This window comes from Hermetia illucens, chromosome 4 (assembly GCF_905115235.1).
Source record: "Hermetia illucens chromosome 4, iHerIll2.2.curated.20191125, whole genome shotgun sequence".
NCBI lineage: Eukaryota > Metazoa > Arthropoda > Insecta > Diptera > Stratiomyidae > Hermetia > Hermetia illucens.
Window position 1 is genome coordinate 155469839 of NC_051852.1, and position 18139 is coordinate 155487977.

An 18139-nucleotide genomic window follows, 5' to 3' on the forward strand; every position below is an offset into this window, starting at 1 on the left:
TCCACTCTCTGGGATCCGATTTCCGAGATTTCTGAAGCAGCAGATCAGAAGTAACTGCCCGTTCGGGTGCATTGATGTCCAAAAAAATGTCTCTTCTGATTAGAGGAACAGTTTGCATCCGTATATTACCATGACTAGCTATTTCATCCACAGAAGGAGAAACTTCACCGGATGTGATACGTTGTTCACAGTTCATCCGCGATAATGAACAATTCTTCATTATCGTTAACAGCCGACCGTTAACGTCCTTCACAAGGCGACCACATGCAAGCTCTTTCGTGATGCAGTATACATTCCTGAAATCATTGCGATCCGCGGTATCTGCTGCTCCCCTAACTAGCACAATAGCAAATTCTCTCTTGTCACGGCGTACACTACTCTGAGCTTCTCGGGATTCCACTCGGTATCGGAATTCAAGTACGTCATGCCCACCATCACTCGCAGCGGCCAGTAAAGCCTTCAACCCCTTCCCCGCTTCCACAATTCCGTAGTCAGCCAGATCTTATGACGTCCCTGCGGAACCCGAGAAATAAGCCCTTTTAATGGCAACTCAGGAGGGTTACTCAGTATATCAGTATCAGTAGCTCTCTCGCTGCCGAACGACAACTGGGTCATACAAGCGGTCGATGTGGAACTTAGTTGGTCGCAGCTTTTCAAACCTCCAGAAAGTGGCGGTCGCAACACGCAAGCAAATGTAAACGACCATCAGATGGTGATCCCTTTCTAGGCCGATGTCAGCGCCTCTCTTGGTCCGCACATCCAAAAAACAACTCCTAAATCTACTACTGATCGCGGAGTTATCGATCCGATTGCTCGTACGGCGCCGGTTAGTTGAAATCAAAATGACCTTATGGCGTAGTCTGTGCTCAAACAATGTACCACAAATAATGAGGCGGTGAAAGTTGCAGAAATCGACGAACCTCCCAATATTACCGTTGCGGTCGCAAAGACCATGTTATCCCATCACATATCCGAGCAAGGTATTGTCAGATCCCACCTTAGCATTCAGATCTCCCATAACGGTCACAATGCCACATTTAGGGAGCCTCACTTGAAGTACGTTTAATTGCTCTTAGGAGGCGTCTTTCTCCACTATATCGGAAGTCTCTATTGGTGCGTAGCATTCTACAATTGTGATGCTCCTTAACCTGGATCAGAATCTTGCAGTTAGAAGTCTGTAAGAAACCGGCTCCCAGGTGAAGAGAGCGGTAGAAGTCAGAAACAACCCGACGCCGGATTCACGCCCCCATTTCGGCTTTCCAGAGTACAAAAGTACATGGCCGTACGAGAGACAGGAGTATTTTCCAGAGTGCCACTATCTTACTTCGCCTAGGCAAAGAATGTACAATTTATTTTGTTGGAATTCCCGCTCAAGGCGAAGAAAGCGAGCATTCTAAAGATCCTCGCTGTCGTGGAGCGTGCGCAAATTCGAAAAACCCATCATAGTTCGTTTTCGATACCCAAAGGTCGTGGCGGTAAGGTCAGTCCCTATTCAAAGTTGTTGACGTTTCCGTAGCAATAAAGTTTCAAAATTTGCAGGGTGCTAGTCGAAAAATTTCTATCCCAACAATTTTTGACAACGAAAATTGTTTTTCGATGTCAGTGTAGAAATAGACTCGTAATAGAGGAGTGGCCGTCCACACTTCGATTATCGTTTAAATTTTAAAAAGTTTTTATTATGGAAGATTTATGAATAGAATTTTGTTCTTAAAATAAAACAATTTTTTAAATAAAATATAAAAAGTCACTACAAAATCACGCTTTGAAATTGCACAAATTGATATTGTTAAAGACTCTATTTACGGCCCCCCGCAGACGAGCAGAAGACGAAGCCCACCGATCTCAAACGCGAGAGCTCGGACCCTAAGCAACCTCTGGAGAAAGGTAAGCAGTACCAGCAAACCGACGAGCCACGAACTGCGAAACCCTTCACCGACATGGCCAGGAGCCACTTACTTGTGGCGCTGGCAGATGGCAATTCCGCTAGCGGCAAACTAGTGCCGGAAGTGTGAACCAGCATTGAGGCCAAGCTGTCGGAGGTGCGCCTTTGAAACCCCAGGATTCCCATGGACTACTGGGTAGTACCCCAGACAAACAGTCAACCTTTCCTACTCCGTGTAAACGGAGAGTGCCTGAAGACACTGGAAAAGGTAGACTATAACACAATTCAGAGAACTGTGACAGTTAGGAAAAGCTCCTTGATATCAACATCCTAAACGACAATAGGATTTTTAGGGTGGAGAACTGGAGAGTATCTGACCAGAGATCCTTCTCGGATCATAGTTGAATACTTTTCAGATTAGATTCCGCCACCCTCCAGTTTGGTCAAGTTATCAAGAACAAACTGTCCGGAGCCCAAATTAGCAAAATTGGCAAGGCAGACGAACTGGAGTCAAAGGGAAAGGCTTTCGATACCGCCTTTAAAGTCTCGTGCCCTGCTAAATAGAGCAAAAAGATATTGCCACCGTGCTGGAATGAAGATCTGTCTAGCCTCAGGAAGCTGACCAGGGAGATCTTCAATATCTGCTACAGGCATAAATATTGACAGCCATACAAGGATTACCTGAAGAAGTACAAGTCGCCATCAAGACTGTCAATAGTCCAATTGTCAGAACATCAAAAGCACCAGTGAATCCGCAGGCTCAGTAAGATTCAGGATTCTGGAACATAGAAGCTCACCCTTTCTAAAAAGTCGGAAGGCTCCTGGATGGAATTTTTTGGTGAAGCCTTGGAGATCGGTAATTACCGAGGGTAAGATCGGCTGAGCTATAAACAGCTTCTCCGCATATAAATTTACGGGTCCAAATGGCATAATGACAGTCATGCTACAGAAGCAGCAGGAAAGGGTTGGGCCGTGGCATAAGGAGATTTACCGAAGCTGTATCTCTTTGGGATACGTACAACACTCTTGGAGACACGCACGAGTGGTTTTCATACCGAAAGCGGGCAGGCGCAGGTCCACGAAAAACTTTCGACCAATCAGCCTCAGCTCTTTCGTGTTGAAGACCCTAGAACGCGTCCTAGACTTCCACTTATGGGCGATTGTGGAGACAATGCCTTTCTCTAACTCCCAGCCTGCTTAAAACAAATGCAAATCGACAGAAACCGCTTTCCACGACGTAATTTGCACGGTTGAGCGGTCACTGGAATACAAGCAGTATACTCTAGCTACCTTCTTGGATATAGAGGGAGCATTCAACAATGTTACTACCAACTCGGGGATCTGGGAGGCAACCACTTGACCAGAGCTGTGAGCGCCATCTCTCCGGTGCTTTGGTTAATAGTGATGGACGAAATTTTGCGGATATTGGGCAGCAGCGGTATGTAGGTGGTGGCTTATGCCGACGACTTGGTGATATTAGTGTCAAAGATGTTTCCCTCTATGATGAGTAACATCATGGAAGGAGCGTTGCGAACTGATGCTATTCACCAGCAAGTCAAAGGAACCTCCACTCCAACTGAGGGTTAAGAAGGCCTTCTATGCCTGCAAGAGAACCTTTGCAAAGAAATTGGTTCTCCGACCGAGGATCGTTCTCTGGATGTACATATCTGTGGTGCATCCCATTGTAACGCACGGCTCTATTGTATGGTGGCAGGCTTTGTGAAAAAAGTACCACAGAGCGAAGCTTAACAGAATTCAAAGAACCGCGTGTGCAGTTGCTACCGGGGCTTGCAGTCCTGCCCGGCAGATGCTCTTAATGTACTCCTATATTTCCTCGCCTTAGACCTCCACATTAAATACGCTGTCGCATGCAGTACCGTCAGACTACTTGAGTACAGATGCTGGACAGTGAAACGACCGGCGGTATGTTGCAAGGCTATGATACAGTATTCTTCACCGACAGATCAAAGATAGTCTGTGGAGTCGGTACGGGGGTTTTCTCAAATGCACACCGTGTATCCAAGTCATATGATCTTGCAGGTTTCGCTAGTGTATTCAAAGCTGAAGTACTAGCGATACTGGAAGCCTATCGATGACTGGGGCATGATCCAAGCCCCAAGGGTAATATAGCCATCCTGACCGACAGCCAAGCGACCATTAAGGCCTTGTACTAAGCGACGACATCCTCGCAGTCTATCCGGCGCACATCCGGGCAGTCTGTCCGACTGGACTCTGCCTCCTTGCTCTCATAACAACAGTCACGGTCTTAGGAATTTGTAGCATCAAAACGGCGCACCACAGCGCTAATTGGGCTCCTCGGAACACTGATATGTATTATACTTACCTACCCAAGAGAATTCTCCAGGACAGAAGGCTTAGATCATGTGATGAAACGATCACCGCCATTGAAACAAGTTTTACGGAAGAAGGCAAAAGGTTCTATCAGAAAGGTGTACAACTGTTTTGTTACTCCTCAAGGAGGCAATGTTGAAGATTAAAACGAAATTTGAAGAAGAGAAACTGTTTTTCTTCCCTAAAACTGCATTTTCGGAACCATGATTTAATGAAGAAATCCTGTGTAAATGCCGAGTGCCCCGGTACATATCCAATTCCTCACCAACAATGAACTTATTGGTTACTGGTTACTGGTTATTTTGTACAGCCCTACTGAATAACAACAGCATAATCGATTGTAATAAATGCATTTATTGCCTTTTTAAATCAGACTTCACATAACAAAATAAACGTAACTAATTGAACGTCTCCACAGACGATATCTTACAATGGTGTCGTAAAGTGTACAAAAAGTTTAAAACTTAACAACTGACTAGCATTGCTGGTGCCTCTTCTATTTGTTCAATCTCATTCCTATTAATCTCAAGTTTCAAAGCGATACAAAGTCAAACTGAACTGCCTGGCGAAATTGAACAATAGCGAAAGTACTCCTGACACGGAAAATACATCGTTTTCACCATACCTGGAAGAGAAGCAAGACCAAAGTATTGAATGTTATATCTGAAACAATGCGCAGCAAACTTACTCCCGCCTAGGGTTCGGTAAAGCCTCTGTGGATAAGTGAGGATAAAAGCTGCGGACATAGGAAAACTTCATCTGAGTCATATTCCTCTTGTATAACTCATCAAACTCGTCACTCAAGCTCGTCGGCATTGCAACGTAGATCTGATACCGCCACGAATATTTTCCGCGGCTCTCCGTCTCGTAGCTGTTCACTATAGCTGATACTATTGGCAGGACACGCGTAATGTCAGCACTCCCTAATTCGTTGATGAAAAATTGACGCCCTCGACGATATTTCTTTCTAGTCACACGATCAATGTGAACTGTTTTGGAGCTAGGAGTATTCAAAAAGGCCACTGGAAAGCTGTACATGTGGGAAGTTATCAGATGAACGTTCGTTGGCGGTGATTTTACTTTCATAACTTGCGAAAAATGTGCTGATAATTGATAGACGCCACCTTGATGAAGGAATCCATAGAATATAACAAGAATGATGGTAGTTGTATACCATATCCTTAAGATTGTTTTTTTAGTGATTCTAGGCGGCACGAATTTATCGTATAGTGCCCGGAAAAAAGGACGATCCTCAGTGAAAGGGTTGGGGAAGGAGATACCATCCAGTTTGTGGCCATGCAAAAGTGTTATAGGCAAAGTAAGTGGAAGTAGAAATCTTGCTTCCTGGTGATTGATATAGGACATGATCGCCAGAGGAGCAAATACAGCCGAAGTCATGAGCCCAATGATGGATTGTGATCGGGGCAAATTCCGATAGTCACTAGATAGAAACCTGGAATTAGAATGATATTCAAAATCAGTCAGAAAACAGTGAAACTTACAAAGATTACCTATAAACCAACTTCGCAAACGAGAACACCGCAATCACCCCGAGAACATTGTACAAAAGCGGCAGGTTAACGAGCAAATGCAAATATCGTGGATGAACGCCATGTGAAGCCGTTTTGCTCGAATCCAGATTATATTTAACAAAGTTCCATGGTGTGAACACGAAATTGTTAATGCTAATATCCAACATTTGAATCTCTCCTGTTGTTAGAAATCCAAAATAAATCGAGTCGACAATGGTGAAAAAGGCAATGGTCGGTGCAGCGCAAAGGATGAACAATGTTATTCGCAAATTAAAGTCAACGAAATTCACAGTTTTCGTCCCCATTCCTCGTAGGAGCCAAAAGAATACCATTGGAGCTCCAAAAACCAAGAAGGTCGGTCGATTAAAAACTCCAATCACACAAAGGGTCGCTATCAGAACCACCCGATTCAAGCTGTGTGTAGGTAGGGCCGCTCGAAGTTTATACAGTTTCACCCTCTCACTAGTCGATGTCGCTTTTTGGTACTTAATTTGCAGCGCCTCAGATTTATATATAATTGTATTCGAGTGGATCATACAGTCTGACACGAAATATAGAAGAATCGAACACAAAGTCATTTCCATCGTGTTGGAGAATGTTCGTGTCGCGAAAACCAACATTACAAATGAACTGCCAAGCGCCAGTAATCTAGTCTCATACTTTAAACTGTACGCTCTGCAGATACTGTAGAGGCTTATATCGTTCAGAAATGATAGAATACACATTACTAAGCGCGGAAATACTAAAAATACGTAACTATTGATTAAGTTTATGCCGAAATAGAAGTCGGAATAGAAAGATATAAATTGTAGGAAGCTTAATGGAATTTTGAGCGTAAAATAAGGAACAACGACACTTCGTATCGGGAATGTATTGTTGAACTCCCATGTTCGTTCGTGTTCTAAGTCGAATTGATCGCCTGAAATGGAAGAAAGAGACAAATAAACCAAGGAATAACGATTGCTAGAATACAAAACATGCTATGAATAAAGTGTACAAACTCAAATGGTACCGAAGAATAAGATATCCCGAAAGTTTGATCGACACAGAGCACGCTCCTGTTTTGACCACATTAATGCCTTGCGGATCATTACGGAGCAATGTCCGCAAAGCTTTCAACAAAATCAACAGAGAGTGGTATCTATCATAGAATGCCCTACGCAAGACCAGCACTTCGGAGAAACTAATAGCTATTATCAGAGCGACATATCGTGGCGCACAATGTCAGGTGCTGCACCAAGGTAGAATCTCAGAGGAATTTTAAGCCCAAATCGGATTCTCGATTGGTAAGCTTTCACCACACCTGGCAGTTGGATATAAAACGCAAATCCATATAATGAGAAGAAGGAGAAAGTTGAGGTCCAGTACAGATAACCGGCGGGAGTCGTCTGACTTGATGACTGGGCACGACGTGCCCCGGTAACCCGGAGCATGGCTTCATGTGTTGCAGGTTCGCATACGTAACAGATGAAGTGGATTGAAATAATGAACCTCTTTGTCATCCGCTCCTACTACAAAATAACAGCTGGGCAGGTATAACATTTGACCGCCCTTTGTTACACCAGAGATTCGTCGAGCGTTTCCGCAATTTGCGCACGTGACTGTGCAGCGAGTCGCAGACCAATACCGCTTTACAACTCGCAGGGACACAATGCCGGCCGTCATTAGCAAACGTGTTCAACTCGATGACCTATCGTGGAAACTGGTGACCAAGAGTCGATATGGGCAGAGGCAGCGGTATTAACACCGCGCCGCACTGCAGACCACAGTTTCAGTACTCGCGGAAGCACCACCATCAACTGAAGTCTCGGCTGAGATTCGGGACGAATTCCAAAAAGCGTGTATAGAATTCTTGGAAATGGATCCTTTACATAGACCAGGTATTCCCAGGCTCAATGCATCTCCAGCAACTCCGCGAATTCTATATCTACAATCAAGGATAAGATTGCATCTCAACTGTGTGCTGATATGTCGCTGCAACTACAATCACTTGTGTATTGTGGTGGTTTGAGTGACCGAAGAGATCCACCATAGAAAATTCGTCTGGAATGTCGGCGGATCTCACTAAGGTAGGGCTGCTAGACTGACTCAGATCAGCACTGGCAATGTCAGCAGACGGGTGAAGAATAAAGTGCAGAGAGTGTACCGAAACTATGCCATTCCAAGTGAAACACCCGTAGTTGAAATTCTGGACACACTAAAGCAGAAACTTTCTGCCATGGGCAGTCGATTACGACGGTAAAATCATTCCAGACGTGTCCAGAATGCAATATACACGAGGAACCAGCGGAGATTTTTCAGATCTCCCAACGAATCCCAACAGAGCGTCCAGACAGTGCAATTTTCGGTGACGGAACGAAAGAATATTGGGGTGGACTTTGGTGGTTACCCGCCCAGCATGCTGAGCATGCTGAGTAGATCACCGCCGAAGGCACCCGCCATGCCAATACGCCTAGCATGAATTTTGCGAATGTTACCAAACAGGAGGCTCGACGAGCCATAAACTGGAGGGGCCCAGGTCTGGATCGGGTACAGAATTTCTGGTATAAGAAATTTACCAACGTACACAGTCGATTGGCACACAATATAAATAAATCAGGTCATGTGCCGGCCGGAGGAATTACCACCCTTCCACACTGCGGGGATTACCTACGTTATCTCTAAAAAGGACACGGTGCAGGACCTCACAGACACAAGACCGATTTCTTGCTTACCAACCCTCTACAAGTTCGTAACATCCATCATTGGTGGAAGGGTCAACGCATACCTCGAGACCAACAACATTTTGTGCAAGGAGCAGAAGCGCTGCCCAATTGGGTCAAGGGGTTGCAAAGAGCAACTCATTATCGACTCGGTAGTTGTAGGACAAGCAACTAGAGGCCAAAGAAACCTCATTAGTTGCTATATCGATTATGCCAAGGCTTTCGACAGCATTCCGCATACCTGGCTAATCGATGTCCTACATCTGTATCGCATTGATCCCTTCCATATACGGAGGGGCATCTTCCAGGGGGATTCTTTAAGTCCCCTTTGGTTTTGCATGGCACTGAACCCCTTTTCATGGCTACTGAATGATACTATAGGGCATGGCATGGTTTTGCAATAAAGTATGGCCTACGTGGTAAGTACAAACTGACACACTTGATGTACTTAGATGACATCAACTTATATGCTGGTACTGATGACCACCTTAGAAGTCTGTTGCGAATAGTAGACAAGTACAGCCGTGATATTCGGATGGAGTTTGGATTAGACAACTGTCAAATCCAAGCCATCCGCAAAGGTCATCACGAGCCGCATGCCGAGCATAGCATTGATGACCTCCACATCGAAGCTATGACCGAGACAGACTTCTACAAGTACCTAGGAATTCTGCAAGGAATCCATGCTCGAGTTGGTGATCTGAAGGATGCTCTGCTGTCCGGATTCCTGCGACGTGTAAAGCTGATACTGAAATCGCAACTCTCGGGCAACAATAAAATAAATGCATTGAATGTATTCGTTATCCCTTCAGTGGCTTATGCATTCGGAATATTGCCGTGGACAAAGAACGATTTGGAAAACGTCCAGCGGCGATAACGGACAACTATGTCCAAATTCCGAATGCATCATCCAAACTCTTCCGTAGAGCAGATGAACCTGCCTCGGACATCGGAGGTACGGGCGTGGTTGACGTAGTGACACAACATCATCGCTAAAAAAAAGTCAAGCGACGACGGCTTTACGGTTTCTTACCAGGGCAGAGGCAAATCGTCAGACGCTGCCTCACCTCTGCCCTGGGAGCAGCGTGACCGTAGCGGCTCGCAGATGTTGAATGCTCCTTTATATAATTCGTAGAACACGACATGCCTACGAATTATATTGAGCGCAAATCCGCTTTATTGACCAGAGCTTGGCCAGAGCTGAAATATTCGTTTTGAGAATGAAGGGGGTCCTAAGTCCGCATCAACTTGATGCAGGACCGGACCAATTGGGGAGCAACTTACTCCCTCTTTTCTGGTCCACGGACCCCTCGCTTAGGGCTTGCACGTAAACTTTTAAAAAAAAGTCAAGCGACGACGGCTTTACGGTTTCTTACCAGGGCAGAGGCAAATCGTCAGACGCTGCCTCACCTCTGCCCTGGGAGCAGGATGACCGTAGCGGCTCGCAGATGTTGAATGCCCTGCTTCCAGGGCAGAGGTGAGGCAGCGTCTGACGATTTGCCTCTACCCTCAACTATCCGGACACAAAAGAAAAAGAAGAATATTGAGAGATTATCTGAGAAACCGCTCCCTACTCTATGAGACGCTAGAGGGTTAAAGGAGGATGGAGGTCGCATCAGGGGTAGCGCAGGGATCCCTCCTAAGGCCGGACCTATGGAAAGCTTCCTATGATAGTCTGCTTAGAATCGACATGCCGGAAGAGTAGCGCCTGGTCGGTTATACAGATGATGTCACTTATTACTGGACGCACTGTCGAACAGGCTTAAAGCGGACTTGGAAGAAAAAACCGAGGTAGTCATCCTGACTAAAAACAGAATTCCGAACCTGCATCCCACATAAAGGCGAGTCGATAATCCGAGTCAAAACCAACGGTAAAGTACCTTTTACCTTGGCACAAGGATGAGCTTTTCCAAGCAAGTCAAAGCATCCGCAGAAAATGCTGCAGCTGAAGTAAGTCGGCTAATAGCAAATATTGGGGGACCTACGGCTAGCAGACGACGTCTCCTGATAAGTTCATCGCAGTCTGTTCTACTGTACGGCGCAAAGGTATGGTTTATCGTAAGCGTCTGGCACAAATACAGAGACGGGAAGCTTTACGGACGGCATCTGCCTATTCTACTGTCTCTGAATCGGCCGGGATAGTGAAGAATGACAACGTACACTAGATGAGTGGCAACTCTCTTAGGAAAATGAGACTAGAGGCAGATGGACTACGCGGCCCATTAGCAGCTTAGGAGCGTGAAAACATGGTGTAACTGATTAATTCTTTACCCAGCTCCTAAGTGGGCATGGAGGTCTTCATTCCTACCTGCATAAAATTGGAAAGGCACAATCTCCTGATTGTGTGTTTTGCAATGGAGTTGTGGGCGCCCATCACACTTTTTTTCTTGTGGAAGGTGCGATTGGGTTCGTCAGCAACTCTATTTGAACATAGTGGATGTCTCCCCAGGCAACATTTCCGAGGAGATGCTAGGGATTGTATTACGTTCGGCCCTCTGTCGAGAGGGGATACCTCGGCTTGGCGTCCCTGCAGTGATCACCACTGACCAGGGAATGCAGTTTGAGTCCACCCTTTTCTCGGAGTTAGGCAAACTCCTGGAGTTTAGACGCCAGCGGACTACTGCATATCACCCGCAATCCAATGGGATGCTAGAAGGTTAGCACCGGACGCTGAAAGTTGCCATTATGGCACGCGACGATCCGTCCTGGACCGAAGTCTTGCCTCTCGTCCTACGTACAACTCGCCGAGAGGAATTTGCTGCCAGTCCCGCGGAGCTGGTATACAAGTGATCCGGTCTTCGACAAGAGATCGGGTCTCACAGAGTCGGGGTTGGTGCGTCTGCTGAGAGACAATCTCCGACGCATCAAGGCCACTCCTCCCACCCAACACCCGTCCGCCCCTGTCTGTGCGCCCAAGGAACTGGACCCGTGTACGCACGTCCTGGTCAGGACGGATGCCGTCCAGAAGCCGCTGATACCTCCTTATGAAGGTCCGTACCTCGTTCTCGAGCGGGGAAAACATTTCTTCCAGCTCGAGATCGGTGGACACAAAAAGTCGGTCTCCCTGTCGCAAGCTGAAGCCCGTGTGCACCCCCAAAAAACGGCGCGTTCGCTTCAAGGAATGATGGGGAACACAGTTCCGGATTTAGTCGGTGAAACCCCTCGGTTTCATCTGGAGGCGGAGTGATGTGGCGCGGCAGCATTTGAAATTTATTTTGAATTCGCGAGATATTGGGCTGCACATCAATGGAGGCAAGACAAAGTATATGGTGACAACGTCAGCACCGAAAACCAGCCAACCAACAACATCAAACCGCACTGGTCAAACAGGAAGAATAAGGATAGGAGGATACAACTTTGAGACCGTTGATAATTTCTCCTATCTAGGGTCGAAAATCACAACCGATAACAGCTACGATGATGAAATCCGCGCACGGTTGTTGTCAGCCAACAGAGCCTATTTCAGCTTACAAAGACTGCTCCGCTCGAAACGTCTCCCCATAGGGTCAAAGCTCTTACTGTAAAAGGCAATGATCTTGCCAGTCCTCATGTATTCCTCGGAGACTTGGGTCCTTAGCAAGAAGAATTGCAAACTCTTGGTTAGGTCAGGACGCCAGACAGCTTTTAGGGATATCGAATTGGTGGAAATCGGCGCAAAACCGGGATGTCTGGAGTTCCTTATTAAGGCAGGCCAAGGCCGAATACCGGTTGTTGCGCCGTTATACGAAAGTACGTCAGCGGGTTTCAAAGTGCTATTAAGTCCTCCCCAAAGAGGGATCACATACAGGGCTAGAACCAAAGGCAGTCACAGTAAAAATTGTATCAAGCCGACTACACGGCACAAACAAATAATATGAAGTTTTAAGACAAGAACTCACCGAGAAATACTTCAACAGACTGAAAGAACTCATCGGGATGGATGTATCCTGTTTGCGGAGCGAAAACAAGGACAATTCTCAAAGCAACGCAGAGAAGATACAATCTAAATGCGCTGTTCTTATATCTAATAGATTTTATATATTTCGCTAGCTTCATTATAACTCAATATCACCCGCGCAGCGACGAGTGAATCGTAAAACATCAAACTGTAAACACTTTCGATTTTCCCGTATTCATCTAATCAATTGCGGCACAAAAAGCTGCCCAGACTTTGTTTTGACATTTCTATCAAAATCAACCAGTTGAAAGTTGAAAGCTGTTGATTATGGTTATGCCATAAATTGAAAGGTAAGCAAGCTGAAAAAGTCGTTTTTTAAAACGATAATTTTTGGTCACAATTAAGAAGTAAGTGCGGAAAGCAAATTAGTGCACTTACAATTTGTTACCTGTTCTTTTTCTTCAAACTTTGTCCCGTTCACAAGTGAGGTCGGGACATCGTGATCAGTTCGCCATTTGGTTCTATCAAATGCCTGATCTGGATGCGATCGCGAGACTTTCAGATCTCCATCTAGCGTATCAAACCACCGAAAGATTTTAGATTCAGATTTTTAGTTTTAGGCACCGGTGGACAGGATTGTTCGACAGAATTGGAGTAAAGTGCAGTCCTTTCTCAATGGTGGTAGCATTCTGAGAAAGGGCTACCTTTTACTCGATTTGGACCTATGCAAGGACAGTGACCCAATGCGGGAGGGATGAGGAGGACTGTGGGATTGCGGGGCATGTATTGTGGAGCCTAATTGGTAGAAGGAGGGACCTTAATTTAGGGAAGAAGTCAATGCTTGGAGGTATTACATATTGTACAGGCTAATTAGTGTCTACTGTCTTCACCCGTGCCCGGGGATTGACTGCCAGAACATTGGACTTACGCGTTTAGCCTCTGTGAAAGTCTGGGGAGGAGCTTTGATAAAAGGAGGGAAGGGGTGATGGTTGAGAGGAGAGTTACTGTTCTGTTACTGTTGTTTTGGTGAAATTTTAGGTTTGGCCTTCTATATTTGGCCGTGCATTTCCAGAGTATGGTAGCCGATGCTGGGAAACCGTAGGTCAGGATTGGACGAATAAGAGTTTTGTACAGGGTGCGGCAGCATAACTTCCTTTTTTAAAATGCGCGCCACTCAGTTAGTTGATGTCATAGCGGAGCGCTAGTGGTCTCGTTCAAGAGGGGATACTGTAAAGTTTTGTCCCGACACGGTTCAGTCGCCATCATGCGTTGGAATAGTGAGGAGTGTGCCTTTGCCGTTGAGGTTTACTTTTCAAGCGGATGTTCGGTTATTGCAACACAGCGTGCATTTCGGAATCGCTTTAATTTAGCCCCGTTGGCTCCCGTCCCAGACCGCAAATCAATTGTTACATGGGTCACTACATTCAGACAAACTGCAAGTGCGACAAAAGGAAGAACTGGAGTCCCTCGGCCCGTTAGATCACCCGAGAACATTGAAGCAGTGAGAGCGTCAATGTTGCGATCGCCACGGCGTTCTGCGCGCAAACACGCATCTGCCCTTGGACTATCCGATCGTTCTGTGAGAAGAATTCTTCGTGATGATCTTCATTTTCATCCCTATAAGATGGCGATAGTGCACGAACTTTCAGAACGTGACTTTAATTCTCGGATGAACCCGTGTGAGCTTCTTCTTGATGTCGTTCCCGAAGGTGCTATTGTTTTTTTTAGCGATGAAGCCCATTTTCATTTGTGTGGGTCGGTTAACAAACAAACAGCTGGAATTATTGGTCCCTGGTTTTTGTGAGGAAAATGAGGTTGCAGTGACAGTGAATTCGGACCGGTATGTAAACATGCTACAGAATTTTTTTCCCTTCGGCTAGAAAATTTAGATTTGGGGGACACTTGGTTCCAACAAGACGGTGCAACAGCACACACATCAAGAGCATCGATGGCTGTTTTGAGGGAATACTTTCCAGAGCGCCTTATCTCAATTAGAGGCGATTTGGAATGACCGGCACGCTCTCCCGATCTGTCCCCTTGTGATTTTTTCTATGGGGTTTTTTGAAATCCCGTGTTTATGTGAACCGTCCAAGATTTGAAGACCAACATCCAAGAAGAAATTGCCAACATAACACCTGCTATGCTAACAAGAGTCATGACAAACCCCAGAAATCCGTTTACGCAATGTATGGAGAATGGGGGACGTCACCTAACAGATTTGATCTTCAAAACAATGTAAATAAAAACTTTAGACATGTACTTACATTATAAAAAATAAATAAATATTTTCCGATACATACAATAGTTGAAATAATAAAAACTTGTTGTTTCTTTTTCGTTGGTGTGGTGTGTGCACTTGTTTGCACTGATGAAGGGAACAAGTGGTTCCCGAAATATCGGTATTTGCAAGAATAAATACCCACACCAACGAAAAAGAAACAACAAGTTTTTATTATTTCAATTAATTAATCGTTGGAAACACCGCATAATTTCACTCTGATACAATAGTTTTTATTGAGTTTTGAAAAAAGGAAGTTATGCTGCCACACCCTGTATAAAAGGGTTTTGGTGGCAGGGAACAGGGCCCGGGATGAGAGGAGGTTTTTTAAGGCAGCTGAAGCCTTAAAGACATTGGCAATAGCAGATCTGATGTCAGGATTGGATTTGCGTTTGTTGTTGAGGGAGATTCCGAGGTATTTAATGTTTGATTCCGGATTGAGTGTGTGGTTAACAATGCCTAAATGCAGGTTTTTCCTTTCTGGCACTGTGCGCCAGTGGCACTTCCCACTGGGGTTTCTGAAGCAAATAACCTCAGACTTAAGGGAATTAACGTTAAGGGCCCACCGGTTGAAATAAGCGATGACCCTATTGGTTAGGATATTGAGAGAGAGGGAGGCTATTGAGGGCCTGTGACCACTCGCATATAGGATGGTGTCATGCACGAAGAGGATCCCTCCTGATTCGGGAGGACCATTGTCGTTGGGGGAAGTGGGCGGAAGAAGGGCTACCTGAGTTGCCGTTGTCGTGGTGGATAAGTTTACGGGAAGGAGGGGAATATCGTGGAGGAAGATGTTAAAAAGTTTGGGCCTAGAATAGACCCCTGAGGGACTCCTGAGTTTATCGGGAAGTCGGTGGAGCGTAGTCCATTGAAACGCACGTGGCAAGTTCTGTTGGAGATAAAGTCTACGAAGATTCTCACCAAGGGGAGGGGGCAATTGGACTGGATTAGTTTGTAGAGCAATCCGTCTTTCGAAACTGAATCAAACGCCTTTTCGAAGTCTAAGGCGCAGGCTACGGTGCAATGCCTGTTTTCCAGTTGATTGAGGATATGGTCTTGCAGGTGCAGGATTGCCTGCTCGGTGGATCTGAGGTTTTCGAAGCCGAATTGATTAAGTGGAATGATGGTAGAGTAGTGTCTATTGAGGTGACTAAGTAGGATACGTTCAAAGATTTTTCCACTATTGGAAAAAAGAGAGATAGACCTCATATCTTTGAGATCGCCCGAGCACCCCTTCTTAAGGATAGGTATGAGGAGGGCGGATTTCCAAGATACGCGAAGTGGCCGTTGTTCAGGCAGTTGTTGAAGAGGATGGCGAGACTTTCACTGATGGTAGCCGCACACTTCCGCAGAACAAAGTTAGGGATGCCATCGGGGCCCGAAGATTTTTTTTTGTTGCACCGGGAGATTGCAAGTTCGACTTCTTCTAAGCAGATAAAGAAGGAGGTGAACGGGCCTATTCTGACTGTATCAGTCGGGCATCTGGGAGAAAAGGGGCAAAGGTAAGACCCTTCCAAGCTCAACATTTTATCGCTGACAGCATTGGCGACCATCGAGTTCCAGATGGGGTCCGCTGGCGATTTGATTCTGAATAAGTGGCTGAAATAGTCTACGCAGGCGGATATTTTTTCCTCAGGGGAGTAACACTGGAGGTTACCTATTTTTATCGGGATTTGGTTTAGGTTAATAAAAAATTTTTTTCTTCCAGCCAATCGATTAATTATTGAGAAAACTTGTGGGCCGCGTTTGAGGGATTTGAGGAGTTTCTTGTAAGATGCATTCAGTTCGGACCGAATAGCTCCATTGATTTTGTTGGACAGGTCTTTGATGATCTCGGAGAGGAGACGGTAGTCAGCGTTGTATCTGTTCCGTAATCGGCGAAATAAACGTTTCCTGCGCTGCAGTAGTCTGCTTCTATCGCGGACTAAGAGGAGGGTTGAGAGAGAAAGGCACCCGTATTTGTAGTAGCCAGGTTCTTTAACTGGTGCGTGCTAGTCAATTGTAGTTTCGAAGGCAGAGTTCACTTTCCAGATGTATGTATCTAGCTCAACATTAGAGTGGATGCGCGATTTGTCCAGGGGAGGGCCCAGCACACTGTCTAAGTCGCGTTGGAAATTGTCCCAGTTTGTCAGATTGAAAAATCTGCATTTGTGCGGATGGTGGAGTGAAGGGAGAATTTGCTGTAGATGTAGAGAGAGGCTGAGGGCATGATGGTCCGAATGGACTGCTAAAGAGGAGCAGCTAGTGACGCATGCCGAGAGATTGGATGAGATTATAAAGCCATGTAGGAAAGAAGATCCACGAGGAAAGGATGGCACTCCCGCATTAATGATGTCCGTGGTAAGGAATCGACCTGACTGGAACCAATCTTAGAGCGCTTTGCCGTTTTCGTTGTTAACTGAATCGCCCCAAGATACGTGCCTCGCGTTGAGGTTACCACCGAGGATGAAGGTGTCGAAACTGATTGCGATTTCCCAGAGTTCATCGAGAGTGGAAATGTGGTGACGACCTGTGCCGCCCGGGAAGTAGAGAGAGCCGATTAGGACTCGGAGGACGCCACCACCCCTGACAGGAAGTCTGACTACTGCTAACAGGCATTTTGACGCCAGTGCAGCCGATGGGATACTATTTTCCCTTAGTCCCGCTTTGACTAGCATGGTTGTGCCTCTGCCCGCGTCGTTACGGAAAGTACCGTAACCGGGCGCATGTCATTTTACGTTGGGGGCTTCCCCCAGTCTGGTTTCGTTTAGGAGAGCGGGATTAGGGTTGGAATCCTCTAAGAGCTTGTGGAGGTTGTCTAGCAATTTGAAGAGGAATTATAGGTACGCTTCGGGTTTGTCTTCAGGGGGGAGAAGGAGATAGCTGTGATAGAAGTCGGGCAAATTGTGTTCCACAGCGAGAAGAAAGACATATTCAATAGAGACCTGGCTTCCATGAAGAAGCCCCTTGGAATGGAAGAATGTGCAGGCGATAAAAAGATAAGGGTTTCGGGTCTTGCTCGACCCCTGGCCACTGCGGCAAAAGAAGGGGGCAGTGAGAGAGGGCCGGTCGAGTTGCCATGAGGCCGAGTGTTAGACTGCGAGACGCGAACAAGGTGGTAGTGGGGGAAGAACGAAGCAGATCGAGAGTGCGGGATGCTTTTTGCTCTTTCTTTGCGCTGGAGAGATTCCCGCCTACGGGGGCACTTAGAGAAGTTGGCAGGGTGACCCAGTTGGCCACAGTTTGCACATTTGAGGGGTGGCGCCGACCGCCGGCATTGTCTTCTACATTCGAACGGGGGCAATCCCTGGAGGCGTGTGGGCCCGCGCATTTCACGCATCTGGAGTCGTACCCGCAGTGTGCTTGGCCAAATTTTTAGCAATTGAAACATTGGATGACTTCCCCTTTTCGGGACTTCTCCCACCTAATCCGTTGATACAGTAGGGTATTTTTTTATTGTGACTATATTGGCGTCTGCGTCAGAGTTGAAAGTCACACGGCAGAGGCTAAGATTGGTGTCATTGGCTTGTGACCACG

General features: G+C 46.1%; 1 protein-coding gene across 1 annotated transcript; it reads right to left on the minus strand.

The window, feature by feature from the left end:
* Window positions 1-4568: 4568 nt before the first annotated feature.
* Window positions 4569-12612, minus strand: LOC119655590 (GPI mannosyltransferase 4). The gene is made up of 4 exons (XM_038061533.1): window positions 12347-12612; window positions 5746-6685; window positions 4923-5687; window positions 4569-4859 (listed from the first exon to the last, which is right to left on the minus strand). The coding sequence occupies exons 1-4, from the start codon at window positions 12501-12503 to the stop codon at window positions 4760-4762; spliced, it is 1962 nt and encodes a 653-aa protein (XP_037917461.1). The 5' UTR covers window positions 12504-12612; the 3' UTR covers window positions 4569-4759.
* Window positions 12613-18139: the final 5527 nt, after the last annotated feature.

Bases quoted from the DNA above. Each gene is read 5' to 3' on its own strand.
- LOC119655590 (XM_038061533.1), bottom strand. From the start codon at position 12,503: ATGAAGCTAGCGAAATATATAAAATCTATTAGATATAAGAACAGCGCA. The intron at 6,686-12,346 runs GTGAGTTCTTGT...CTTCCATTTCAG, and splicing joins GTCTGTTGAAGTATTTCTCG to GCGATCAATTCGACTTAGAA. The intron at 4,860-4,922 runs GTAAGTTTGCTG...CTTCTCTTCCAG, and splicing joins TTACCGAACCCTAGGCGGGA to GTATGGTGAAAACGATGTAT.